We start from the raw sequence: 27980 nt of genomic DNA, 5'->3' as shown, positions 1-27980 counted from the left end.
ATCGAGCATCAGAATGGGGAAAAAATGTGATTTAAGTGGCTTTGACCATGGCATGGTTGTTGGTGCCAGACAGGGTGATGTGAGTATTAGAAATTGCTGATCTCCTAGGATTTCCACACGCAACAACCTCTAGCGTTTACACCAGCGGTGCACAACTCTGGTCCTGAAGGTGCCAGCATCCTGCACAATTTGGTGATTTACCTGCTCAAACACATCTGATTCAACTCATCAGTTAACTGCCAGGTTTAGAGGGTGTGTTTGAGTAGGGAAACTACCAAAATGTGAGGTGGACAGGCTACAACAGCAGAAGGCCACATTGCAACAGGAAAAACATTGCCTGGTCTGATGATTCTTGAGTTCTGCTGTGACACGCAGTATCAGAATTTGATGTAAACAGCACAAATCTATTGGACCAACCTGCTTTGTGTGAACAGTTGAAGATGGTGGTAAGATGATGGTAGTGTAATGGTGTAGTATATATTTTCTTGGTACACATTTGGCTTCCAAATACCAATCAAGTATTATTTGAATGCTGAGTGTTGTTGTAGACCATGGGCATCCCATTTCACAGTGGTTACTTTCAGCATGGTAATGACAAAGCACAAGCCATCTCCATGAACATGAAATGAGTGCTCTTCACTGGCCTCCCCAGTCACCAGATCTGAATCCAGTAGAGCACCTTTGGGATGTGATAGAACAGGAGCTGCACAGCATGAACATGCAGCTCACAAATCTGCAGCAATTACATGATGCAACCATGTCAACATGGACCAGAATTTCTATGGAATGTTTCCAGCACTTTGTTGAATCCATGTCACGAATGATTTAAATTGTTCTGTAAGCAACAAGGGGTCCTACTTAGTATTAGAACTGTGTTCCAAGTAAAGTGGCCTTCATAATCAAAGTGAGATTCAAATGATGGCAAGTGGTGACAACCCATTGAGAAGCTGTGAGGAAGAAATGTGTAAAATATATAAAAAAATATAAAGTATTAAACCAAACTACGTCATGCACTAGTCAAGTGAAAACATCAGCCATATCTCCTGACACCGCAGCACGACAGGCACTCTATAAATTCTGGAGTTGAGTTTGACAAAGCTTCATGTTCCCCTTCATGGCACACGAGAGTCTTAAGGCATCTTAAAAAATCCTCCCTGAGGTGTCTGGAAAATCTCTCATACAGCAAAGTCATCAGACTCTGGCTGTCTGTGCAGACCAAGCAGCCCCGAGCTGGACCCAAAAGATGGTCAACATAGGAAAAAAAGTGAGAAAAATAAAGCACACAGTTGCATACTAACAGTTTTTAAGGATCAGGGTAGACCAAAACAATGCATCATACCTACGGCAATTGAATGGTAAAAAAAAAAACAGTATTTGGAAATGAATAAAAAGCACTTGTTTAAGGCCATTTGTTTATCCAACAGTGAAAAATGTGAAGCATTGAATTTACTCAATTCAAATATATGCATTAGGTTTATTTATAATTTCCTTACTTTGGCCAATACTTGTTGATATAATGTGTGTCATTTATGCGGAAATGATGTACACATTTGAATCAAGTAAATTCAAAGTGAATGTAGTTATTTTAAGGCTGTAAATCCGAATATCCTAAAGAATTACTTGATGTTAGATAGATTGATATATGATAACTGACTGATCTTTTAATGTGATACATACTAATCTGCTTAAAAAATCAGCCTACAGCAGTACAGCCTACACTTCCATCTCAGCCTGAAAATCTACAGCTCAAAGCGTAGCAGTTTCCAGTACAGCTATGCAGTGAAACCATGAATCGATGAAAAAAACATGTTTTTTCAGCACAGAAGATGAAAAATTCATAGCCAGCAGTTATTTGGTGAACATACAAGGTAGTGTAATGAGAAACAGTAATATTCAGCAATATCCATATTGCCAGACTTTAATATCGCCACGGGTTTCCCGAATGCATCCCTGCTGCAGTGCTCTATGCGGATGGAAAAGATGGTAGGGTCCCTTTCCCATCTGTCATCCTGTGATGTAGTAGCCAGTCAGGAGTGTGCATGGCTACATGTCTTCTTTGAGCCTTGAGTGTGTTCTCTTCCAAAAGCCATGGGGAGTGCTTTAGCTACAGCCAGCAGTGGGAAAAGAGACACCACAGAGGGGAGGAGAGAGAGAGAGGGAGACAGGGGTGAGGAGGGGCTGATGATTTATCTTCATCCAAATTTGGTGCTGATATATGATGGGAGAAATTGAATTGATATTGCTTAAGTCTTGTGTTATTATCATTGTTTTGCAATACTCTATAATAGACACTACTATTTAAAAGTTTAGAATTACATATTAAAAACTATTTTAATTTTATTCAATAAGTGTAGACTAAATAGTATAAGCAATACACCAGAAGGTATTTCAAATTATTTTTAGATATTTCAAATTTTGGGGAACTCATGGTTATAAATGATAGATAACATACTGTTATTATTGGTTTATAGTAATTTCTTGATACCTATCAACATCTCTTCATTTTTCACATTTTTCTGATATTTAGTTGAAACCTATGAGTAGTAGCACCATGATAGCATCTTATACATGTATTTTGTTTTACTTATGCAGTGATTCCAAATTTTTGGTATTGTATCTGCATAAGAAAGTAATTGTGCAATTAGTAACGTAATGAGTTACATTTAAACTTGATTTATTTCCTGATTATTAGGTTATTCAGTGCATGTATAACATTTATCTGGTAAATTTTGTTTTTCTATGTTTACATCATGTAAATGAATGAATATATTTATGTACAACATATATGTGCAAAAACTAAAGACTACCCTTCATTTATTCTGTTTACATATTTAAAAGAAAAAACACAAAAACCTCAAAACCTAAATAGAGTTACATTTTTTTCAGTATTTAGTGTGTCCATTCTTTACTCTCATAACACCTTCCATTCTTTTCAGGAGACTTGCTTTCAGTTTTTCAAAGAAATCTGCAGGGATATTTTTCCACACCTCCAAAGTTCAGTCTTAGAAGTTGGTTTTTCATTTTCTGCTTCTCACATTCCAAGTAAGCACACATTCAGTGATGTTAAGGTCTGGACACTGGGGTGGCCAGTCCATTGTTTTGAGAACACAAGCCAGATTCTTTGTTTGATTTGAAAATGGTGTGTAGAGAAATATTTTCAAATCAGTAAAAAGAAAAAAAAGGTAAAAAAGAAAAATCTATAATTAAGTCAAAATTGTAAACAAAAGGCAGAATTTTATGATAATCCCTGTAAGTGTACTGTCGACTAAAAAAAAAAGACATAAAATCCTAAAAGCCTAAAGTCCTAATCCTAAAAGTCATTAAAGTGAAAAGGATTACTCCGATTTTTGGAAATGCGTTGGTGTTCTAAGAGCAGTAAACCATTATGAGCTTTAAGGATAAATCGTTTCCTCACATTTTCATTAAGGCCAACTAGATCAATGACACCTTTCAGCTAGCGTCCCTAATTAGAGCACAGCCTAGCACAAACATCTTTCTCCTCATTCTGTGCAGCAGGCTTGTGGCTGGAGCTTTTAACAAAGTGAATAGCATTTCCACTGAGCTGACTCTGATTAGGTAGCTGAAGCGTAGGCAGCAGCAGGGCTTCCAATTACTGCCCCCAGGTGGCAGCCTTCAGATGAGGGCGAGAGCGAGGGTGGGTCATTAGCATTAACTCTGACATTTACACTCTGCGTTCAGTCTGGGAAGCAACAGGTCAGCGGGTCAATTTGCTCAGACTTCCCCGAAGACCTGCTTAATGAGGGACTTCGTGCACAGCTGTCATGTACATTTCAAAGGACCTGTCTGCCGTGAGTTGGGCGAAGAGATTTGCAATTTAAAGAGAGATTTGTAATTGCTGTCAGAAATTAGGTGCCATGATGACGTCAGTCTGTCCACTCCGAGTGATGTTTCGCCCATGTGTTTGAACTTTTTTAATGAAATATTGATTTATACCAACGCCTACGCTGTATCATTTAATTTTTCACCACAGTTTGAGGTGGCAGAGCTGTCAGAGTTGAGCAAATGATCAGAAACTGCTGTTAACTGTTGGAAAGCCTGATCAGGATTTAGCGTTTTGATTAATAAAAGCAGGGCTATGAAGAAAGTCCCCTGTCTAATTTTCTGCATACATGTGTTTTTGACATATTCTGACAATGTATGTTATCAGCTGGCCTCATCAGGCTACCCATGTACCATTAAATCCTGTTCTGACTATTTCTGTGTTCTTGCCTGCCGATTTCCTAGGCACAGGCTTTCTACATGGAATAGAAAGGAATTGCTACGCTATATAGACAAAAGTATTGGGACACCTACACATTACACCTACAGCTTTTTTATGATATCCACTTCTAAATCCATAGGCATTAATATGGAGTTGGTCCCTTCTTTGCAGCTATAACAGCTTCCACTCTTCTGGAAAGGCTTTCTACAAGATTTTGAAGTGTGTCTGTGGGATTTTTGTCCATTCATCCAGAAGAGCCTTTGTGAGGTCAGACGTTTATGTTGGACAAGAGGGCCTGGTTCACAATATCCATTCTAGTTCATTCTAAAGGTGTTCGATGGGGTTAAGTTCACTTTCCTGTCTAGTTCTTCCACACCAAACTCACCCAATCATGCCTTTATGGGCCTTGCTTTGTGCACTGGGGCTCAGTCATGCTGGAACAGGAAAGGACCTTCCCCAAACTGTTCCCACAAAGTTGGAAGCCTGCAGTTGTCCATTTCCCTTTACTGGAACTAAGGGGCCAACCCCTGAAAAACAACCCCATAGCACTATCCCTCCTCCACTAAACTTACACTTGGTACAATGTAGTCAGGCAGATAATGTAAACTCAGACTGATCCATCAGTGTGTTAGATAGAGAAGCATAATTAGTCATTTCACAGAATGCATTTCCATTGCTCCAGAGTACAGTGGCAGTGTGCTTTACACCACTCCCCCCCTGACGCTTGGCATTGTGCATTTTCATATTAGGCTTGTGTGTAGCCATGATGGCCCATTTCATGAAGCCCCTAATGCACAGTTCCTTTGCTGATGTTGCTTCCAGAGCCAATTTGGAACTCTTTAGTGAGTGCTTCAACAGAAGATACACACTGTGTGCTTCAGCACTCGCTGACCTGACTCTGTGGGTTTGCATGATCTACCTCTTTGTGGCTGAGCTATTGTTGCCCTGATGTGCTTCCATTTCAGTCATAGCACTTACAGTTGACAGGGGCAGATCTAGCAGGACAGAAATTTCACAAACTGACTTGTGGCAGAGGTGGCATCCCATGACAGTGCCATGTTTAAAGACACTGAGCTCATCAGTACGACCCATTCTACTGCCAGTGTTTGTCTATCAAGGCTGCAAGGCTGTGTGCTTAATTTGATCCACGTGTTAGCAATGGGTGTGGCTAAAACACCTGAACTCAGTAATTAAGAGGGGTGTCTCAATACTTTTGTCGTTATGGTATAGTAGTTTGGGTGAACTCTAATTAACTATTATCTTATTTTCAACAGTTCATTTCTGCTCTGGCTCGTCAACAAGGCACAAGGTGCTGAAATGAAGGCATAGATGGATTCTTTCTAGGACAGTAAGCTAATAATCACAAAATATTTATAAGGTAGTAAAAATTGCTGCTAGTTTAGCTGTATGGTTAAGCTGTTACACAGCTACTGCAGCCACCTGTGCCAATGACAAAGCTTTCCTTTCCCTGATATTAGTGCAGCTACTCTATTTAGCTTAGGACAATGAGATATCGTTGGCAGGGAGATTTTATGGAAAAGTCTTTCTCAGAGTTACATCAGAATAGGACTGTGTACCCTTTTGGGCAACTGTCTCACAAGTTACAACCCCAGGCTGAGAATCGCTGGTTTAAACACTGTGTGTTTTGACTTAGAAATCTGAAATTTACAGTAGTTTGTATCCTATTACTCACTTACTTACCTACTTACTTTAAAAATGTATTTAAATTTGTAATATATTAGATTTTTTGTCAAACAAACATGGAGAAAATTTGAATTTGATTCAAATTCAAATTTGATGAAATTTTATTGGACAGGACAGGGGTTAGCATAGGCACTCTGACTGCCCTACATTCAGCATGATGTGATGCACTGTGTGTTGTGGCCCATTCCTCCAGTAACCATCATTAAAAATGTATGAGACTTGTGCCACAGTAACATGTCTGCCAGTGCATTGATGAGCCTTGGGTGCCCAACACCCTGTATTTGTCCCTTCTCGGATCACTGTTGACTACTGACTGGCACCCTACAAGCCTTGCCATTTCCAGGTTGCTCCTGCTCAGTCTTTACACCTGCCCATTCCTTCCACAATCAAATACATCAACTGCGCCAACTGTTCGCTTACCATCTAATATATCCTAGATCCTCAACATGCCCCTTAGTTACAAGATAATCAACGTTATTTGCTTCATCTTTTGATAGTTTGGCTCATTTTCATAATGTTTCGGCTCATCTGTGTATATACAAGGACGAATGACCTAACAATCACAAACAGGTGCACATAATGATCCACATGAGGCTGAAGGACAGAGACAAAACTGGAAAAGACCAGTCCTGGATGGATTGGTCCAACCGGCCTCTCCCAAGGCAAAGGACACTGAGAAACCCAGGGGCTAGTTTGTTTGAAATGAAGCAATTACATTTTTCACACATGGTGATTGCGTATTTATCCTCTATAAACACTGAAATGGAAGAGATATGCTTTATTAGCGCAACCCACAAATTATTTATTTAGTTTCTTCTCAGAATTGCTACACATTCAGGGCGATTCATGAAAAGAACTCGACGTATTCAGTGTGAGAAATTCAAAAAGTCAGACGGGCCAAATGTTTTTTTCCCAGCACTGTTACTTTTGAAGATAAGGACGTGCAATTCGGAGTTGGCCTTTCAGGCCACACTGCTGTCACTCACCTCATTGCTTTTTACTCAGCCTATAAGCCCGCAGTCACCGGGCCCTGAAATGACACCACCTGCAGTGACCCCTTCATCATTGCTTGGGTCCAGACGGCAGAGGGAAAACAGATTCTCTGGTTGGAAAAAACCTTGGTATGCTCCAGCCGAATAGCTCCCATCACCTCTTCGCAATGAACTGTAGAGCTGGAGCACAGTAATCGTGAGCAGCATTGATTTAGAGAGTCTGTAGCAACATGGAATGTCCTTGTACACAGTGGTCCAGTGTCGGCTTACTCTCAGAATGGAAATTATAGAAGGTAAACGGCCTCCAGAATCAATGCCCAATGATTATGCTCCGACTCATCACTTTCCCCCTGCTATGCCATTGATTCCCCACTGCACTGGAATATCAGAACAAAGCTAGTGAATCAAGCCATAACATAAATAAACAGACCCACACTAAACTTGATGAACAGTTTTTACACTGACTTGTTTCACCACTTATTACATGCTTTATCACAGCTACCTTGGTCATGGTACAATGAATCACAATGCAAAGCCTCAAAAGAATAATAAGCTGTAGTTATCGCACTCAGCGTATTTTGTTTGCCTCATAATGCTGTCTTTTCTATGTACAGATAAAGAAGACCTCTCTTTGGTTGGCTTGAATTGTTTATCCACACTGTAAATACACAATCAGAAGCCATCGCTAGGCAACACCTGAATTATCTTGTTGGAAAACCTATTGCCACAATCAATACTGTCCTATTGAGAGCCCACACTCATAATAGTCTATGTCCCTAACCAATCGATGAGGAATGAAATCTGGTTTTACTGTCATAGCAATTTGTTTTGACACGATTACATTCATGGAAAAAAAGTGATTTCTTCTCCAGTACATAGAAATGTCATCTCGATTCTCTCCACAGCCTAATGAGAAACAGATTAAAGTGTTGGAAATAGGACTAACCTGTGGCACTGTCTGGAATATTTACTAGCTGTGACATTTGGTGCATTTGGACGAGCAGTTATTGCATTTACTGCCTCGGTTCTCTGTAGCTTGGCTGTAGCTTGTGCTGTGAACCATGCACATATCATCACAAAGGCCATTTCATCCCACAAAGGGCATCATGGACTCAGTGCTGTTAACAAAGGGCTATTAGAAAGACTGGTAGTGTCTTATACAGTCTTAATTACTCAAGCCCAGTGTTTCAAGGCTAAGGTTATTTGATTAGTTAACCTTTTTGTTATCTGGAGATAAGATACCAATTTACTTGAACTCTGCTACAGAGTACTGACATAACTATGCCATAAACATGTCATGATGATGTCATATTCTGTCTTGAGTTTTATTAGAGATGGGGTATCATTAGGATTTTATCGATACCAATATCGATACCAATACTGCTTATTGATATTGATACTTATTGATACCCCCATTGAGACTACTCTTCATAATTTGGTGCAACAAACAAAGACATGACATGAAAAGACGTGAAAAGTTCACCTTTCGAAAAAATGCCAGCTATGTAGAATGAGTTAATGTTACATAAACACTGATGGCAGCACTGTTTGTCCAGAAGCGTATCGATATTTTGGCACTGACCAGTCAGGAACCAGAACCAAGTTCTTGAAACCCATCCCCAGATTATGTCCAGTCACACAGTGACATGTTACCATTACCAGTAATTGTCATGACAGGTGTCATATTGTTTGATGTGTTAATGGCTAACAAGAGCACAGTTAGCAAAAATTAGTATGGCATAAAACATCATACCATCTGTCGTGACAATCACCAGTAATGTGAATTTAACATGGTAACACTGTATATGAACAGGCCCTCATAAACAGTTATACGTTATGTAAGAATTATATGTAACTTACATGTTATATAACAATTATATAATCAGTATCTATCATTAACAAACTATTAGAAAATTATTAAGTTGCTATTTATAGGGACCAATTACTATAAAGTGTTACATAACATAGTTATGTTAGTGTTATTTAGGATGTTACTGAACATAATGACATATGCAAATATATTGGTTTGGTAATTAACACTTAATTAATATGTATGTATGATAGCATATCCCATTTTAGCAGTGTACATGTACTTTGAATAATGCAAGAAAAGTGTGAAATGTAATTTGTTATATACATATACATGTTTATTTGTCCCATTAGGCTTCTGTAGAATTCTAAGCTAAAATTTGTACATAATCACAAAATAAAAACTAGGAGGGAACGGGACTCAACCACATTTTGTTTGCTAAATGATTTTAAAAGTGTTTGAGCGAGATCTATCAGTTTGTATATAAGCAACCTAAACATCTCTGCTACAAATGAAAACATAAACCTCGTCTCCAGCATCTACTGTTTATGAACAATTCAGGCGCAAATATTACAACTTACCCTTTAGATGGGATAACGGAGGTGCTAATTGTAACGGTCACTAGAAGTGTGGTTTATTGATGCGAAACAATCTCAGTGTTGTCTGAGACAAGCCTTCCAACCTAAATACATTGAAATGTATGCATCACAATAAATATGATTAGTGAAACAGTGTCAAAAGTGGCAAATTTTTTTTTGACCACAGTAAATATCAGCTTGATGAAACTGAAGAATGTTTTATTTAAATGACATGCATTGTTCATTTAGTACTACGCCTGTCAGGTTTTACAGTTATGGCACATTTGATATTTTATGTTTTATTTATGTTAAATTCAGCAAATTAATAGGAAACATTCACTAAAATCAGCAGAAAGTTTATACTACGTTAGGTAGCATAGAGGCAGAATATAATGTTTACCCTTATTGCATCAATCATGTTTGTTTAGACATGTAAGTAAGTAATTTGCATATAAATTAAACACATATGAGATGTCTACCTCTACCTCAAATACAGGGAGATACATATTAGGTTTGGGCTTTAGAGACAAGAGAGAGAGATGAAATGATTAAGATGCTATACATTACTGCAATTATGATGAAAGCACTCTATTGTATTTGGTTTGTAAGAGCCAGATTGTATCAAACTCAGATTTATTGCTGTGCACTTCACCAAAGAGTTTGTAACATGCAGCATCTCAATTCGAGCTTTTTTGATGATTGCATTAACTTGAATGCCTTTTATCTTCAGGGATAAAAGCGGTTGACCGCAGTTGTTCTCACAGTGGATCATCCATCAGAAGTATGACAGTATATTTAATGCTTTAAAATACTATTTATTTCATTGCTGGGCTGAATTCTTTTTCAAATATGATGAGTTCCGTCCCTGTGTTAACATTGCGGAGACGGTGAGCACAGGGACACACGCATGCTTTGTGGAGGATGTTCTTTATATAAAGGGATAGTGCAGAAGGTGTTGTTCACCGCCTCTGGGCATATGCTAGATCCAGTGCAATCTGACCCAACATGTTTAAAGCACTGATACCTTATGGTTCCTATTGGAAATCGTTGCTTGTGTTCAGTGCTACACAGGAGCCTTTAAACATAAACAAGCAAAAGCAACATTACAAAATGACAAAAAAGTTAAATGTTGGTTTATTATGACATCTGTTACTGATCTACTTAGAGCGAGCATTGGGAAAGGCACAGTTATAACAAGCGATCAGGGTTTTAAATTTGATATGACTTGAGAGTACTGGGTTAGTCTACTTTGGCTGTCAGATTAACCCATGCAGCAGAAAAAGATCACATCATTTGGAGCATTATCATCGCCCACCTCTTGATATTCACATTGCCTTGTCTGGATCCCACAGATGCCATTCTCACATTCTTTGCTTCAGTCGCCCCACTTTCCAAAACTCAAGGATTTTCCCTCCAGAGTCAAGGTGTCACATTTAAACCTGCATATTTAATATTTTGGGTTTATTTCAGTCAGTCAGTCAGTGTCTTGTACACCATAAGAAAATACCAGCTTCCCTTTATATTATTTGAACATTTCATCACCAGTGGACCAGTAGAACTGGTCCGAAATTGGTTTAAGACTCCAAGACTCTTAAATGGCTCTGAGTTTGGATGTTTGCTTCTAGAACGAAAACTGTGGTGTAGAACCTTTACATTTTGTAGATGTTCTTTACCCCTAAAATGACCAGGGATCTTTTAACGCTTTACTAAATGTAGTTACTGCATAATAAGCCTTAGAATGTAGTGAGCCTTCAGATTTTAAAGGATTAAGACTTCATTTGGAGATTATCAGTAACGCATCAACAACATATCAGTGAAGTAACAGTAGTGAAGCATAAATACACTGAAGTAAATATCTTGTAGATGTTCTGTTTATACATTGCTTGCATTAAAGTAGATGTATCGTTAATATTACTTCCATTACACAAAACCTTACCTTACCCAATCTTACCAAAACCTAACCCTAACCCTGGTCCTAATCCTAACCCTAACCTTAATCTCAACCCAAATCCTAATCCTAACTCTCATATATTTTTGACATGTTACTGAGAGTCTGTTGAGTGTTTGTTTCATCTAAAAGGACCACTCAAAATAAAGTGTCACCAGATTAATAATAATAATAATAATAATAATAATAATAATACATTACATTTATATAGCACTTTTCAAAGACCCAAAGATGCTTGCGAATGTACATTAAACAAATTTTACAGATGACAAAACAAATGACAGAAATACATAAATCATAACACAGAGGAAGAACTGACATGAGCTATAATAGATTCAAGACAGAGGATGGTTGTATGCCAGAGAAAATAGATGTGTTTGTTGGATTTGAACAAAGACAGAGTTTGACTGTTGAATATGTGAGGGGGGAGAGTTCCAGAGGCGTGAAGCTAGTGTGTAAAAAGCTCGGTCAGCAAAGCTACGAAGGTTGTAAGAGGGAATAGTAAGCAGTCCAGCTGTAGATGATCAGAGAGTGCGCATAGGCTTGTAAGGTTGAAGAAGGTCAAACAGATAGGAAGGAGCAAGATTGTTGAGAGCTTTGTATGTAAGGAGAAGAATTTTAAACTGAATGCGGTATTTTATAGAAAGCCAATAGAGGTAATGTGTAATGTGATGCGACCGGCTATGAGTGAGGAGACAAGCAGCTGAATTCTGAACTTCTGAAGTTTCTGAAGTAATGAAGAGCTAATACCTGCGAGAAGAGAGCTGCAGTAATCTAAGCAGCCGGAAATGAAAACATGGTTGATTTAGCAGCTGGCTGGGAGAGAGATGGATGGATTTAAGCAATATTGCACAGATGAAATAAAAAGTTTTAACAAGGGAGGTGATGTGAATTGAAAGAGTAAGAGAGCCAGTTTTATTGAGAGAGATTTAGAACCAATGAGAACGAGTTCAGTCTTATCACTGTTTAGCATTAGTGAGTGGTGTTTCGGCTATAAAACACATCACAGATTCATTTACAAAAGCCTGTCTATGGCATTGTTCCAAAGAATGCTTTTTTGGTATCTTTATGTTTAGAAGTGTACATTAACTTCTTAAAATCCCAGGCTTATTACATACTAAGGCTTATTATTCAGTAACTACAGGGACGTCAATGCAAACTGACTGAGCTATTCTTAAGTCAAAGAACTGGGTAATAAAATATTGGGGCAGCCGGTGGGGTCTGGCCATTTAAGGGGTTAATGTACATTAAAGTACATGTTTTTTTTGTTTGTTTGTTTGTTTGTTTTTACTTATCCTATAAAATTACTGTTTTGGGTCTAATTTTGAAAGATGTGATATTTTATTGCCAGACATTTGACCGAAGTCCTCAAGCAAGATAATGTAGTATAATTGTGAATATCTGAGGTATTTTTTTTTCTCTACACTCCAATATTAGTTGTATTTAAACATACCTTATGTTGTTCACAGCTGTGTCATCTCCTTGGCCTTATGCAGGCTCTGATGGGCACCACTTAACATTTGTCCAGTAACCCCAGCTAGAGCAAAATACAAAAGCCATTTTTTTTGCAAGTGGTCCTAAATTTTGAAAAGCAAAAATACTGAAAGCTCTTCAAAAATTAAAAGAAAAATGCAGTATTTTCATAAGGTAACACAAATGTTAATGTGCAAATCTTGATTTAAACAGTACAACTGAAGTGTGCGGCTGGACACTTACAGTCTCAGCTTTGACTCTATGTAAGTTATATCCTGCCCGTAGGGGTCCATGCAAAACAGACGAATTCCATTTAATGTAGTGTCGTCAAAGTATTACCAGGCCCTTGAAACTCTTCCACTTGAAATATAAATATATGAACACCTTATTGATCCATTCAGGAGATTACATAGGACTATACAGGTAGATAGGAAATATGAATCATATGAAAATATGCATTCTATTGTTGCACAGCTCAATGCTAATTTGTATACTTGCCATGCTTTAGGCTGAAAATATCTCCAAAAGACCAAATCTAGTAGCGTATGTGCCAGCCCGGCACAGATCCTCACAAGCCCAGTCACCCCACTGCCCTCTATTCTTTACATCGATCGTAAAGTCAAAGTGTTGGACATAATCCTTCAGATCATTAACATCATCTATCTGTTGAGATAACTGTTGTTGCTGGAAGCCGTGCAGCTCTGGAGAAAGAACCAGAAGGAGCAGGAAGGTGTTGAGCAATTGAAGCATTTTGTTAGTCCTGCACCAGCGCTGACCTAATGCCTGGGTTTTATTGCTCTGTTTGATGTAGAACAATTACACTGCAGTTTCTGGAACATGTCAGATTTCCCAATTAGCTTCCTTTGCTGTTCCTTTTAACTCTCAGTTGGTCAGCAGGTAATTGTGCAATGTGCCAGTAATGTGCTTAACCATACTAATGTTTCCTCCAGCTTATGACTTTCACCACTGTTAGTTACTGTTGCTGAGGGTTAGTGTGAGTTTCTCCATTTTGATGGATGTGGCAAGAAAAAACCCTTAAAGTTCACCTCTTATTGATTCACTTTTTCTTTACCTTCCTTTTCCTTTCAAAGGGTTTAGAATTGCAATCAAAACCCAGTGAAGGACATAAATAACCCACAATACTTTACCCACACATAACTGCAATAAGGGCCTTATTCCTAGACATGGATTAATCCTGTGAAAGCTAACGCCTCACCAGTGACTCATTCAGAAACTCTGGCAATGTCCACATGAACTCATTAACACCTGTTGCCAGAGTAGTTACGAGTTATGTCCATATTCAGCGTAGCTGTCTGTGTTGTTGGATGCACTGTGATAATTAAAGATCAAGACAATGTGTGAATAATTTTTGTGATTACAGTATTATATCACTTTCCCCATTTTCTCCCACAATGGACTATACATCAATCTGTTAGCTCTATGTGATTATTTGATGTACCTGATGTTATTTGTTGTACTATACTTCTCGGATCCTATTGCTTAATTATTTACGAATCATATGTAAGTATTTTTGAATGCAAGTTTTCCAAAAGAGCATATTAAAAAAATAATGTGAGATCATGTTAGCAGGTAGCTGTAATGTAGCCAGACAGAGGAGATCCAAGCCAACAATCCAAATGGGAAAAGACAAAAGGCAGAATCCAGAAAAGCAGGCAATAGAAACGGTACACAGGATAAGCAAAAAGACATGAAAACCACCCAGTAACTCTTTAGAAGACCCAATATCTCCCAAAGATCTGACCAACAAGCATGGGGTTTTATACCAATAAAACAAGACATTATAATCAGATTCAGATGAGACATATCAATATTCAGGCGAGGGAGAATGGAGATGATGATGTTGGTGAGGAGATTGAATCCACTGAGGTGTGAAGTGTCCCAGCCATGTGATCTCCTAGAGAATTCAGGGAGATCAACTCTTTCATGAGAGCAGGGTCAGAGGGATGCATGACAGTAGCTAACAGGCTCCTCTAATAATGCTCAGAAACTGGGTGTTATTATTTATCTTTATTGATGAACAAATATAAGAATATAAATGCTAGTTATAAGTTTCAGATGTCTGGGATTAAGCTAGAGCTTGTGATAAATGCCATAAAATATAATACACCATTGTTCACATAACATAAGAAATCCCACATGGGTGCTAGTCACCAGATCAAAAAGACTGTTTACAAAGCGAATGATGAGGTTTCAGCTTTAAACATTGCTGTTTAATGACGTGGGTGGCAGATGTTCATGATTTAATGACTACCTGGTTCTCAGTGTAAACAAAATGAACGAAAAGTAAAACAGACTTCATGGCCTTTGTTGCTGAGCAACTGCCTGGACAGATCAGCAAGTAGGTCTAAACAGCTTTTTCTTAATTAATTAATTATTTAATGTGTATAGATACATATGGGTATATTAGATGGGGTTCAGTTTATGAGGGTTCTATCTGAAAACAGCCATAAGAGGTAAGACAACATTACACCACTGATCTTATGGGATATTTTATGGCTTTGCATTTCCAGGGTTTCTATTTTATCCCTGAGAGCTGGACGGTACAGCGTCTGAGCAAAAACTCATCTGTATATTGATTTCGGAGTGTAGTAATAGCACGCTGTGCTGGATCCGGTGGAACAGGGCAGGAGGAATCACCTCCAAGGCGTTTTTACGGCCTGCAGCAGGGCTGCGGTGGAAGCAGAGATTTATGGTAAAATATTCTCCCACTCACGAGGGACAGGGAGATGTTTACTCCTTAAGCAGCTATTTACGTCATGTGCTCGTTTTAACGATGGACTTGCATCTCCTGTGCGTCTTTATCCTCTGCGGGCAATGCCAGTGTGATTACAGAGAGACCCCAGCCCCATTAAAATTTAGCATCTCTGATCAAGACTGATGAGGGATGAGGGAGAAACGGAGTGAGAGGGAGAGAGATATGAAGATTAAGGAGGATAGGGAGCGAGAGGAAAATGAATGTATGCAGAGAAGCAACACTGTTTCGATCAAACAAAAAAAAGAAGAAAAAAGAAAGAACCCAAGACGCTCTCACTCAACAGCAGTAAATAAAGCCCTCTTGGTACAATTCAGTACATGGGCTCTCATAGCGGCTCTCGGTTTCGGCTCAGTTGCTCCTGCAATGTTGCATAACCAACGTAACCAAATTGTTTTATAAGCTGTGTAACAACAGCTCAGCATAAATACACACGATAAGGGCGCTGTCATTATCCACATACACATGCATGTATAATTTCAGAACAAGGAGAACACAGGACCGTCAGAAGTCTGGAGGAAAATGTAGGCTGCATTCATGAGGAGCTCATTCAAATACAGGTTTGACATCACAAATCCCATCCTCCACCATCAGTCACTGCCAGAGGGGTTTTTTAATGTGAATTTCTCTTGGCAACCTTGCATGCTTTTGGAACGCGCTCCTTTAAAGGTTATTGGCACGGAGCTTGATATACAGACGCTGCAGCAACACGGCAGAGTCAACCAGCAATAACATGACAGGGTCTAAAAGATCTGCTTTCAACAGCTTTAAGTCACTTTCTTACCTCTTTACTTTCATTCTCCCCCTCCTCTTTCTCTTTATCTCCTCTCTTTTTCCATGTCTGCTCCATCCATCTCTGTCTCGTTCTCTCTCTTACTCTCTTGTCCTGTCTCTCCCTCACCCTCTGTCTCACTTTCACCCTTGCTCTCTCGCCCTCTTTCTTTCCTTCTCCTTCTCTATTGCACTCTCTCTCCCCTTCTTTTTGCTGCTTTCTCCATCTCTCCAACTCCCTCCTTCACCTTTGCTCTTTCTATCTCCCTCACACTCTCTCTCATTTTTTTCTTCTTTCACTTTTCCCCTTCGCTCTTGCTCTCTCATCCTCTTGCTCTCTCTTTCTTGATCTTTGATCCCTCTCTCTCTCTATCTCTCTCTGTGTATCTCTCTCTCTCTCTCTTCGCTCTCACACCTTTTTCTCTCTTTCCATTTCTTTTTGTCTCCATCTTACTCTCTCTTCCGCTTCTCTGTCCTCCATCTCCCTCTCTCTCCCTTACTGTCTTAATCTTTACTTTTTCTATCTCTTTCCATATCACTCCCCATCTGTCTCTTTCTCCCTGTCTCTCTCTTTGCCCTATCTCTCGATCTTCACTCACTTCCCCTTCTCTCCATCTCTGTTGCCCTCTTTCAATCTCTTACATTGCCTCTTGCTTTCTCTCTCACTCTCTCTCAGTCTCTCACTTCTTTTTCCCTCTCTCTCTTCATCTCTTCAATTCCCTCTCTCACCTTGTGCTCTCTCAACCTCTGTGTTCCTATCTCTCTCATTCTTTCTCTCTATTTTGACACTCTTTCCCCATTCTTGCTATCCATCTCTATCTGTCTATATCACTCTTTTATTCTCTCCCCTTCTCTTCCTCTATCATTCTTCTCCTCTCACTCTCTTGTTCTCTTGATCTCCCTTTCTTGGTCTTTCACCCCTCTCTCTATCTCCCTTTCTCTGTCTCTCTTTACTCACCCACCTCTCCTTCTCTTGTTCCATCTCTCTTTCTCTGTGATGCTGAACACAAGGCTGTGTGTCAGACCTGTTTTGGCTCTTGAAGCGTTTGATAATTAGTTGGTGATTTAGTTTGGATGTGTTAAACTAGTGAAAGCACTGAACAGTGTGGTGCTGTGGCCCTTGAGGACTGGATTTTACACCTCTGCTCTATAGTGTTTCCAGTTTTTCTCGATTGCTAAAACACATTTAATGAAATGAAATGATATAATCTTCACTCTCACTCTGTCTTGGCAAAGAAGAAGTGTTCTTTTGTATGTATGTTAACACTTTTTGTTGTTTTCACTCATTTCACACATACCTTTTTAAAGCAGTTAACACAGAAACCAAGAAAACCTCAAAAGTTCATGGGATAACTCTTTCAAACAGAAGAAAAAACAGGTAGTGACAGCTGATAGAAATACTCTCCACAGTCCATCAGCTGTCATTAGTTTCTGACTGTATGTGTGGGTAAAGGAGACCATAGACAGGTTTTTATCAGATGAGGAATAGACTGTCATTATAAAAAACTGGTTTTCACAATGACAAACTTGACACTGACAAGCTGTTGAGAGTGTAAAACATGCAGACAGTGGATTCTACCAGAGATGCTATAACCAATTTACTGCACATCCCCTCCACTATCATATTCAGAAACATTTGTTTCTGCTTTTTGCCATACTTCTTGAAAAAAGCTGAGAATAGTAGGAAGCAGTATGGTCCAAAAACAGCTGGAAACAGTATTTGTCAGTAGAGAGATGTGCAAAAAGTTGAGATTTTAAAAGGTGAGATTTTTAAAAAGTGTATAGTAGATACAGAGTAGACTTAGATTAGGGTTAGATCCATTGTCCACTTTCTGTCACAGACAAGCCATGATTGATGTCTTGGTCTACAATTGTTTCTGGAATGAATTCATATAATTTCACTGGAATTTTCAGTTCAGTATGGTATGTATGCCAAGGCCTTCAGGCTGGGCTCCTCTGACAGTCTGTCTCTCTACTGACAAATACTCAGGACTACGCACTGAAGAACCAAAAAGATGGTTCTTCAAGGGTTCTTTAGTAAAGAAAATGGTTCTATGTAGAACCATGAACACCAAAGAACCCTTTACATCAGGGGTGTCAAACTCAACCACTAAAAGGGCCATATAAAAATTTCAGCATATCCGTGGGCCAGCTGTGTTTTTATTTCATTTTTACTTAACATTTTGGCGTCATCTGAATGGGCCATTGTTTATTCAAAACATGCCAAAACTGCAACAGCAAAATAGGCATTAAATACTTATTCAAAAATAATTCCAAATAAAAATAAATTGTTTATATAGTTTTCTTAAAACTGCCTATTTGCTTAAACTTGACACCAGGCATCTTTTCTTTTTGTGTAACCACTGACCCAAAGATTGTTGGGGGAAGGGGGTCAGAACACACACTACGTTGCATTGCATGCTGGGACTGTAGTGCATCTCAGGGTAAAACAGTCTAATAAGAATAGAAAATGAAAATACTTTTGCGGGCCGAATAGGACTGTGTCATAGGCCTGACTTGGCCTGCTGGCCTTGTGTTTGAAACATGGGCTTTAGATGATTAAAGGGTTCTTTGCCTTGTGAAAGGCTTCTTCTTTTGTTAAGGGCTTGACATCATAATAATATCAGAGCCCCTTTTGCTATATAGAACACTTTTCAGAAATGTTCTATATAGAACCATGTATGTAAGAGTGTAGGGATGGCTACATTTAGGGCAGTGTTGCCCTCCACCCCTCTCACATGTCCTTAAAGAGTGCAGAAAAAAAACAAATGTTTGTTTCTGAATATTCTGAATAATTGTTTTTTTGGTTTTTTTTTGTTTTTTTTTGGTTTGGTTGGTTGGTTGGGGGATTGCAGTACATTGTACCCAATGTGTTTCTGATATTCACATTTCTAGAAGGATTTACATTCTACAATTATTCACAGTAACAGATTAGCAGATAGTAATGCACAGATACTTAGGGTTAATTTGTTGTTGTTTAATGAATGATTGAAGGGGTTGTTTGAAAAGTTTGATTTTGTGTCATATGTTTGGTGTTCTGTGGGGATCAGTCTATTCAGTCTATTTTGCAAAGAAAGTGTGTTATTTTGGCCAGCAAGCCTGTGTTCAATATGGACATTCAGAATGGAATACAGTGTTCAAGCAACTGAGAAAAACTGTAATACACATCCATTGTAGTTCCTCCTGATGAGTTCTTTCACAGTTTATGTCTCCATCTCTTCTTCTTCATACTCACTCTTTCTCCGATTCAATAATGATGACAGATATTACTGTGTGACTGAGTTCGAATGGTTTTTTATATGAAAATTGAGGCCCGCTGTCTTTGGCTCTCCCGCAAAGCGTTCTGTTATAAGTCAATGACACAGCAGTATTGCTAATCAGTGTGAAAGATATAGGAGAAAAGGGGATATATAGCTCCTCTCAAAAAGAAGCCAGGGCAGCTGGGCTAAATCACTCTCCTGTGTGTTTCAAGAGTGACCTGACCCTACTCATCCATGCTGTCAGTCATGAAATATTTCTACTGATCGATTGAACGATACACCATCCATCTACACTGCGTCTCATTCAGACTCTCTCTCTCTCTCTCTCTCTGCAGTTTTTCATCCTGCTCCTCCTGATTTTCCTGTTGGAGATTCTGTTCATCATCCTCTTCTTTGCTTATCAAGATCAGGTAAGGAACCCACACTTGTACCTACATTTCTCCCATTTAAGCCCTGGAGGAGCTGGCATTTAGCTGTAGCATTCATATATAATTACATAATTGCATAACTAATGACATTATTTACATTATATAATTAACTACAGGCAGAATAGTAACTGCAGTGTAGTGTTTCTTAAGCAGCAGCCCAGGCAGTCTAGTAGCTGTATGCCCTCAGGTACGTATTTAGTACCCTTAGTTGGGGAACATAATTGTACTATAATCTATTGCAAGTTGTATTTACCCCACACATTTATTGTTCTGTTTTAAAATATCAGGTTATGATAAGTTACAAATATATATTTTCTCCTATCCTAAATATCATTTAAGAGACACAATTGGACCCTAATACCATGGTTGTACTTTTGATTTACATTGTTTGTACCTTGATATACAAAAATGTACCTGCACAGTTTCTGAAAGTGTGCTACAGGCAGCCTACCTAGTGACTGTGGTGTAGTGTAAGTGGCCGGTCCAGGCAGCCGTGTAGCTGTGCTGTAGCATTGATTAAATTGCCGACCAAGGCAGATTGTCTCAGTTGGTATAGTGGTGATCTCCTTAGCTAGCAGGGAAACGTTTAAACTTACACACAAACAATAAAACAACCAAACTGATACAAAGCAGAAGACATACTGCACCAGTGTACTTACATTAGAATGCACATAAACAGCAACATACAATATTTTTGTAAGCATTTACTTACTTTACTAAGAAGAAGGAATTGGGAGGGTCCTAATTTATGAGGATTACAAGCATTATAAACACAAATTGTTAGCACAGATAAGACATGAGCAGATAAAAAGACAAGGTTGAAGTTTACTTGATAGTTTGGTAGTGTTACAAAGAGCATGGTCATAACAGACTAGGGTCAGTACCAGGGAGCAGGATAACCAAAACAAGAGGGACATCCAGAGATAAACCAAGAACGAGTCCAAGATCGAAAACCAAGAGAACACAAAATACACCGCAATCCAACCAGAAAGGGCAGGTCAAAACCAGGTCATACAGAAAAAAGGCTTTTCAGACAAAGAACACACAGCAAACAACCAAAGAGCTGGCAATACTTCACAATGAACTAAACTAAAGCCTGAGCTTAAATACTATCTAACTAATGAAATGAAGTGACAAACAGGTGTAACAACTTAGAATTCTGCTGAGGAGGAGCGCTGGAATGAATGTTCATTGGTAGATGGCGATAGATGGAGAGTCATGTGATCTACCACTGACTCATGGGAGTTGGAGTCCTCTAGACAGTCCACGGACTCAATTGATCCTGCAGGGGAAAGGGAGCAGGCAGAGGGGGTGTCGTTGGCAGGAGGCGTGACACAAATTATCAATGTAAAGCTTATCCACATTTTCAACAGACTTTCTCTGCTTGTTTCAGTGATCTAGGAGCAATGATTGCTATTAAATTACACCATATTTTTGTTACTACCGGTGAAAACAGAAATTTTTAATTAACATAATTATTGTCCCTACATTTCTAAAACCGATTTGTGCAGTTATATTTTTTAAGTGTGCCATCATGCATCATACCCCATTTAAGCCCTGGGGGAGTTGTCATTTTGCTGTAGCATTTATATATAATTACATAATTGCATAACTAATGACATTATTTACATTATACAATGACTTACAGGTAGCCTAGTAGCTGCGGTGTAATGTTTCTCAAGCAGTTGGCTCAGGCAGTGTAGTAGCTGTGTACCCTCAGGTATGTCTTCAGGACCTTTAGTTAGGGAACATAATCGTAGTATAATCCAATGCAAGTTGTCTCATCTGCAGCCTTTTTATTTTATTGTTCTGTTTTTATTGAAAACAGAATTTTTTAATTAAAATAATTAGTGTCCCTAAATTCCTAAAACCCATTTGTGCAGTTATATTTTTTTAAGTGTGCCATAAAAAGCTGTGTAACTGTGTAGCTCTACTAGATCTACATAAAAGGAAAAGAGGAGCATAAACTCTTGCAGCATCAGTTGCCAGTAGTCTTAAATACATTTCATCTCATACAGTCATAGACTTGCTACTCTGCATCACTCCAGATCACTTCAGTAACAAAAAGTCCATCAGTGACTGGCCCCCCGTCTTCTATATCTCCACTCAGCGTCTGATGGGGGAGGCTAAGGCTATTAAAAGTGTTAATCCTTCAAATGCTGCCCCTAAGCACGATCCTGCCAATCAAAGGGGCGGGTCGGCCACTCTCAGCATGGTCCATGGTCTTCTGTGGATTGCTAAAGGTCAAGATGCTGGCGATAAATGTTTATCTATTTTCTTTCGTTCTCTCATGCTTTCTACTCAGCATAGCTTCTTCTTTTAAAAGAACCTAATCTTGAGTTACATAGATTGTGATCATTCAGCTCCAGTCCTTGAAGACGTCTATCAGATGGTGGTTGGTTAGAGCTATTCAGAGTGTTGAATAGCTCTGACCTACATGTGTACATTGTGTATCTTGCACATATGACTTATTCCTTTCTTGCATGACTATCAGGCAGTTTCTTGTACAAGGATTAAAGCTGGCAGCATATTTTAAATGAAAAAAGAGTAAAATTAAATCCAACCACAACTGAATATGTTATTGTAAGTATACTTACATAGAATTCCATGAATGTCTCAGCACTGCTAGAAGCTTGATCTGTGCAGTGGGCCAATCAGGGTCAGGGGGAGGTCTCAGAAAAAATGAAGCAGTGATTAGGACCAGTCGCAGTCAGTGGGAGGTTGCCAAGTAAATTAGACAGTTTGTTTCAGCAAGCAATGCACACAATACAGTGATGAACTCAAACTGCTGCATCACTATGGCTAAGTAGTTGTTTTGCTCTGAAATGTTTGCATATGACTCATGATGTGAAAGTGTTAACACCATCTGGTCAAATTATGAATATGTTTCATTGATAAACTAGGTGAAAATAAGTTGACACGTCTTCTACCGGCAACAAACTTAAATATTTCAGTTTCCTGCAAATTTTAGTGCACATATGGAAGAAAAATATATGTACACATTTGCTACAATTGCTATATATGGAAATACATTAAATAAACTTGTATGTATAATATTAAAACTTCATATATTCACTATATTTAGCAAATAACCCATATTTATCAAAGTATAAATTGTGTCCTTTAATAAAGTATAAATGGTGCAAGACGACGCCCTACAGACACGGCATCAAATGCACTGATTGTTTTTTCCACGTGAAAGGCCTGTTCAGTATTCAGCACTGCAATTTCAGACAGTTTCTCCTGACTCATAGTGTTTCTCATGTAAGTTATCAATCGACACAAGCCAGAAGAATTCCTTTTGCATGAAGTGCTGCTCATTGGCACAATCTGCAGCAATTTGCAGAGGTTACCGATGTTTACTATCACCTACATCTGACGCTTTAAAAAGTGCTAATTGTTGATCGAAGCCAATTTCTTCTGAGGGCATAGTGTTGAAGAGGGACAGCTCTGCACTTATCTCCTCTTTGGGAAATCCAAAGTGACGACAATCAGATGCCAGGTGCGCCTAAGTGTGTGTTGTAGAGCCGAGAATGTTGTTTGGTGCGATTAGGCTTTCCACGCCATTTTTCTAAAACTGATCTCGGATTTCTTGAATGGTTTTGTCCAGCACATCAAAATACAATTCCTTGTAGTAACCCTTAGCAGAGTCAGCATCTGATCCAGTCCCTGTTACTTTGCTGGACCTCCTCTGTGGACGCTGTGGGCCTCGGTAGTTGTTTTGAGCACACAAGTAAACCGTGTGCTTCCAGAGTTTTTGAAAGTCGTTATCTGTTCAAATTGCTAGCAGAGTAGAAACTGTGCTACTAGCGAGGCTCTTGACCACAGCATAATTTAAACTTAGTGACTGCAGTGCTTTTGATAGCACATTGCATTGCATGAAAACTCATCGCGTCAGAATGCAGGCTTTTTCCCAGTTCGTTGAATTCTGCAAATAAACAGTAATGGTGTTCTCTGTGGAGGTTAAGTTATTTTCACACAGAAAATCAAAAAACATAATTTGACCAGGCGTGCACAAACTTTTGCATAAGACAGAATGCTGCCGACTGTATACTCTGTACCACTCTTACTTCTCCTAGCTTCTAGTGGGGCTAGGGACATACAAGTTCTTTTAAGAATACTTACACAGCGTGACAGGCAGTAGTATGGTTTTGTTTAGTTATTTTGCCGTTTGAAGTAAACTGGCAGCTTTAGGCCTAATCCGGGTCTGAGAAACTGGCCCTACACTGCATTGCATTTACTTTCAACACAGTTTTGTCTTTTAGTTTGCATACTCTGGGTAATAATTTTGTTGATATGTTTTATTCATGTAGAAATGATGAACACTTTGGAATCAAATGCATTACTTTTTGAACGTATGTGTATTGAAAAGCATGTAAAGTGGCTGTTCATTCCATATCTACTTGAATGTACACTATAGGTATAAAATCTGCTCATCCAATGCTTCTTCTGAAATCAAGGTTATTAATGGCTGCAGTCACAGCCTCTATCTGGGAAGGCTACCCTGCATATAAGTTGATTGCATTCAGCCGCAAGAGAATCACTGAGGTCAGTTACTCATGTTGGAGCATTTGTTTAAGATCACAAATGCCACTCTAACTCATCCCAATGGTATTTAATGGGGCTTCATCACACTAGAGAACATAGTTCCACTGCTCTACAGCCCAGTGCTGGAGGACTTTATATCCTTGGCATTGGACATAGTGACCTTACGCTCGTTGGCTACAGTGCCCCATTCTATTGGCAGTACTTTTCTATGCAGATTACACAAGCTGGTCCCTCAGGTACAGGTTTTGTCATAGCCATGTCTGCCCAGATCATGATACAGTGCCTGAGTGGACAATTTGCCCCACAGCATGTTTGCTCAAACTTAAACAGGCTGTGTGCTTATGCAAAGCTTGTCCATTCAAACAGATTAATCTGTTTATCTGTCGCTACGCAAACTAGAACTGGTTGTCTACTTCACTGGAAATCCTCAGTCTGCCACTCCCTCCCATCTCCCCACCTAAAAAAGATGAAAACTGACTGTGACGAACCAAAAAAAAAGGCTTTGATTTTTTTGAACACATGTCAATCTGAAGCCAACTACCTGTTTACTTGATGTCTCTCTCCCTCAAGGAGCATATGACTGTGCCACCCCAAATAGACCCGTCTGTGTTATCAAAGGCAAGCAAAAGCCGAAGGACTGTCTGATCAATTCAGCGGCAGTGGAAAAGAATCCAGCTGGGGCTTTGGTCCCCCTCGCTGGGCCTCCTCTGATCCACTGGCGGCATGTTTAATGCATGAGTTCCTCTATAGCCACTGTTAACAAGCCCAAGGTCAGGAGGCTGTCGTGCTCTCTTATCATCTTTATGTTTAAGGCTGAGGGAGCCTTATTTATTTATCTGCAACATCATAGCGCTTAGCGGCACATCGCTTCGCGTTGACATGTTTGGTGATAAAGCTCATTGTGTGACATTTTTATGAGAAACTGGGGACGCTCAACCCTTTTTTAAATAAGATCAGTGGATCTTTTTATTGTTTATCAACTCATATAGGCCTTTAAACTAACCATAAGCCAAGAGCAACTCTTTAAAGATTGCTGGTGGAGCTGACATCTGCCATCTTGGCACTGTTAGAATTGATATTATGGAGATATTTCCTGCCTATTGATTCTCTTAAACTGCACCCAAGCATGCTCTGGGTGCGGAAAGTGCCTAAGCGTGCTTTTATTCGGCTATTACCTCCTCTTTTATGGTCAAGAGGATACTTATCAGCAATAAAGTGCGAGCCAGCTGCATATGGGCTTAATAAAGTGAATGGTTGAGTGACAGTGTTGCACAATGCTGAAGGCTCAAAAATGAAATTTCTGTGCCGCACGCCTTCCTGAGCTAATTACCTTATAATAGAGGAAAAATAGGGTTCTACACTGAAGCTCAGAGTGTGTACTGACTTTGCCTTCAAATGTCAGCCATCACTTAGAAAGCGTAAAGAGTTCCAACATGCTGTGGCCAGCCTGAAATGTCGACAGAAGTGAGATTTTTGCCAAGCTTCAGTTGCCAGATTCAGCTGCGGAATCTGTAAAAGTCACTCTTGCTGGCTTGTCAGCAAAGCTCACTTGCTAGGTGGATGTGTGAATGCTCCTAGCGCTACTGACATGCCCTGAGCTGGTCTGGTCCATCACAGTCTGCTGCTTCTTTCTTTCGACACCCGCCATCACTCCGTCTGCTTTTAAGCGTTAATCTCCTCGTTCCTCTTAGCTCTGGCTCTAAACCGTGCCATCTGCCGTAGCTGTGAGCTAAAACCAGAAGCTAATTAGCAGCGTCTGGCTGCGGTGAACATTGCGAGGGAATACCTCAGGGGCGTGCCCTCCATCCGGTAAACACTGAGAACCCGTCCCCATCGCCTCCACAGCTGCCAGCCCGAACAGGAGGAGAGTCTTCCGAGGCCAGAGGAGAGTTACTTTCCCATTCCAGCAGCTGAGAGGCTCGAGGACTTCCCTGATGTGACTCATATTGTCGTACTTCCTCGCTGGGACATCCAGTCTACAGCCTGGTCCTGCACACTAGTGAAAACCATGCGACTAAAGAAGCTGCTAATTATTTTGACAAGATTTGTTTACAGATTCGCAGGGATTAGCCTTCAATGACAGGGCATTACATATATAAAATGGATGGTTCCAGTTCTACAATCTGATTGGCTGAGACATGATCAAAGTCATCGTAAAATACTCAATATACACATATGTGACTGTACACATCACTTGAATTCTGCATTAACTTGTTTTTCGACTGCCTTTTCATAAACAAGAACTGACCCAAACAGGAACCAATGCAACCGATGGTAGTTCATTTTCCACCTGCAGGAGAGAAACAGCTGGACCATTATAATAACCGCAGTTAACGATTAATTTTGTTTTTGGTCATTTTACGCTGCTCTAAAGCGTCTAATTTGGCTAATTAGCTACTTTGCTTTCTAGTTAGCCTAACTTATTGGCACACATGAAATATGGCCATATGAATATTCAGGAATCAGGCCAGGTAATTGTATCCTAATGCTGGTAATATAATTATTTGTTGAATCTGTCATATTAGTTTAAAAAAAAAATCTCCTGGGCTTCGCTTAATCAACAGCTTTAAGTGTGCAGATAAACACCTGCTATTTTAAACTCTCCTTTTGAAGATAAATAGATTTTACAGGATCATTGCTAAATGAATTACTTTACTTTTGAAAATAACAGATTTCACACTGAGAACTCAAAATCCTTAATTATCACTCTCTAAGCTTATAATCAGATTTTTAAATGTTTGTTTTATTTATTTATTTGGTTCAAAATAAAATCTCTTCACAGAAAAAACATCTATCTATCTATCTATCTATCTATCTATCTATGCTTTTCTACTCCCCCTCTCCTCACTCGTTCTCCATCTTTGCTTCCCTTTTCCTCCTTTCCCTCTCTTTCTTCTCTGCTTCTCTGCTCCCCCACCTTCTCTCTTTTTCTCCCTATCAATTTCCTTCTCCATCCCATCCCTTTCTCTCTTTCTGTCCCTCTCTCCTTTTCTCTCTCTAATTTTGTGCTTCTCTACTTCCCCACCTTCTCTCTCTGTTTTTCCCTCTCTGTTTCCTTCTCCATCTCATCCCTCTATCTTTTTCTCCATCTATCTTTTTTCTCCCCTTCTCTGTTTCCCTATCCCCCCCCCTCTCTTTGTATCTCTCTCTCTCTCTCTCCTTTTCGTCCTCCCCCCCTCCTTTTTCCTCTTTTTCTCTCCCTCTTTCTTTTCTCTCTCTCTCTCTCTCTCTCTCTCTCTCTCTCTCTCTCTCTCTCTCTCCTCTCTCTTTCTCTCCCCATCATTCCTCTCTCTTGCTGTTTTTTTCTCCCTCTCTACCTGAAACGCAAACTCGTGTCAGCGTGGAGGAGCTCAAGGTCAGATCCAAAGGGAGTCGGGGAGTCGAGTTGAAGAATGTTTGAAAAATCTCTCGAATGCCATCCCAGAATCTCCCCTCGTCCCCGTCAGAGTCTTGTGTCGGTTTATGGATGCGAA

The 27980-nt window shown here is 39.5% G+C and overlaps 1 protein-coding gene across 2 annotated transcripts in view; it reads left to right on the top strand.

The window, feature by feature from the left end:
* Nucleotides 1-27980, top strand: part of tspan4a (tetraspanin 4a) — a 135766-nt gene that overhangs the window by 77727 nt on the left and 30059 nt on the right. For both annotated transcript variants that reach the window (XM_036585430.1, XM_036585429.1), the window contains one exon: nt 19867-19941. In XM_036585430.1, the coding sequence (XP_036441323.1) occupies nt 19867-19941 (75 nt within the window). The remainder of the gene's footprint in view (nt 1-19866; nt 19942-27980) is intronic.

This window comes from Colossoma macropomum, unplaced genomic scaffold, assembly GCF_904425465.1.
Source record: "Colossoma macropomum unplaced genomic scaffold, Colossoma_macropomum, whole genome shotgun sequence".
In the NCBI taxonomy this organism is placed as follows: Eukaryota; Metazoa; Chordata; class Actinopteri; order Characiformes; family Serrasalmidae; genus Colossoma; species Colossoma macropomum.
This window is presented reverse-complemented; position numbering and strand designations above follow the sequence as displayed.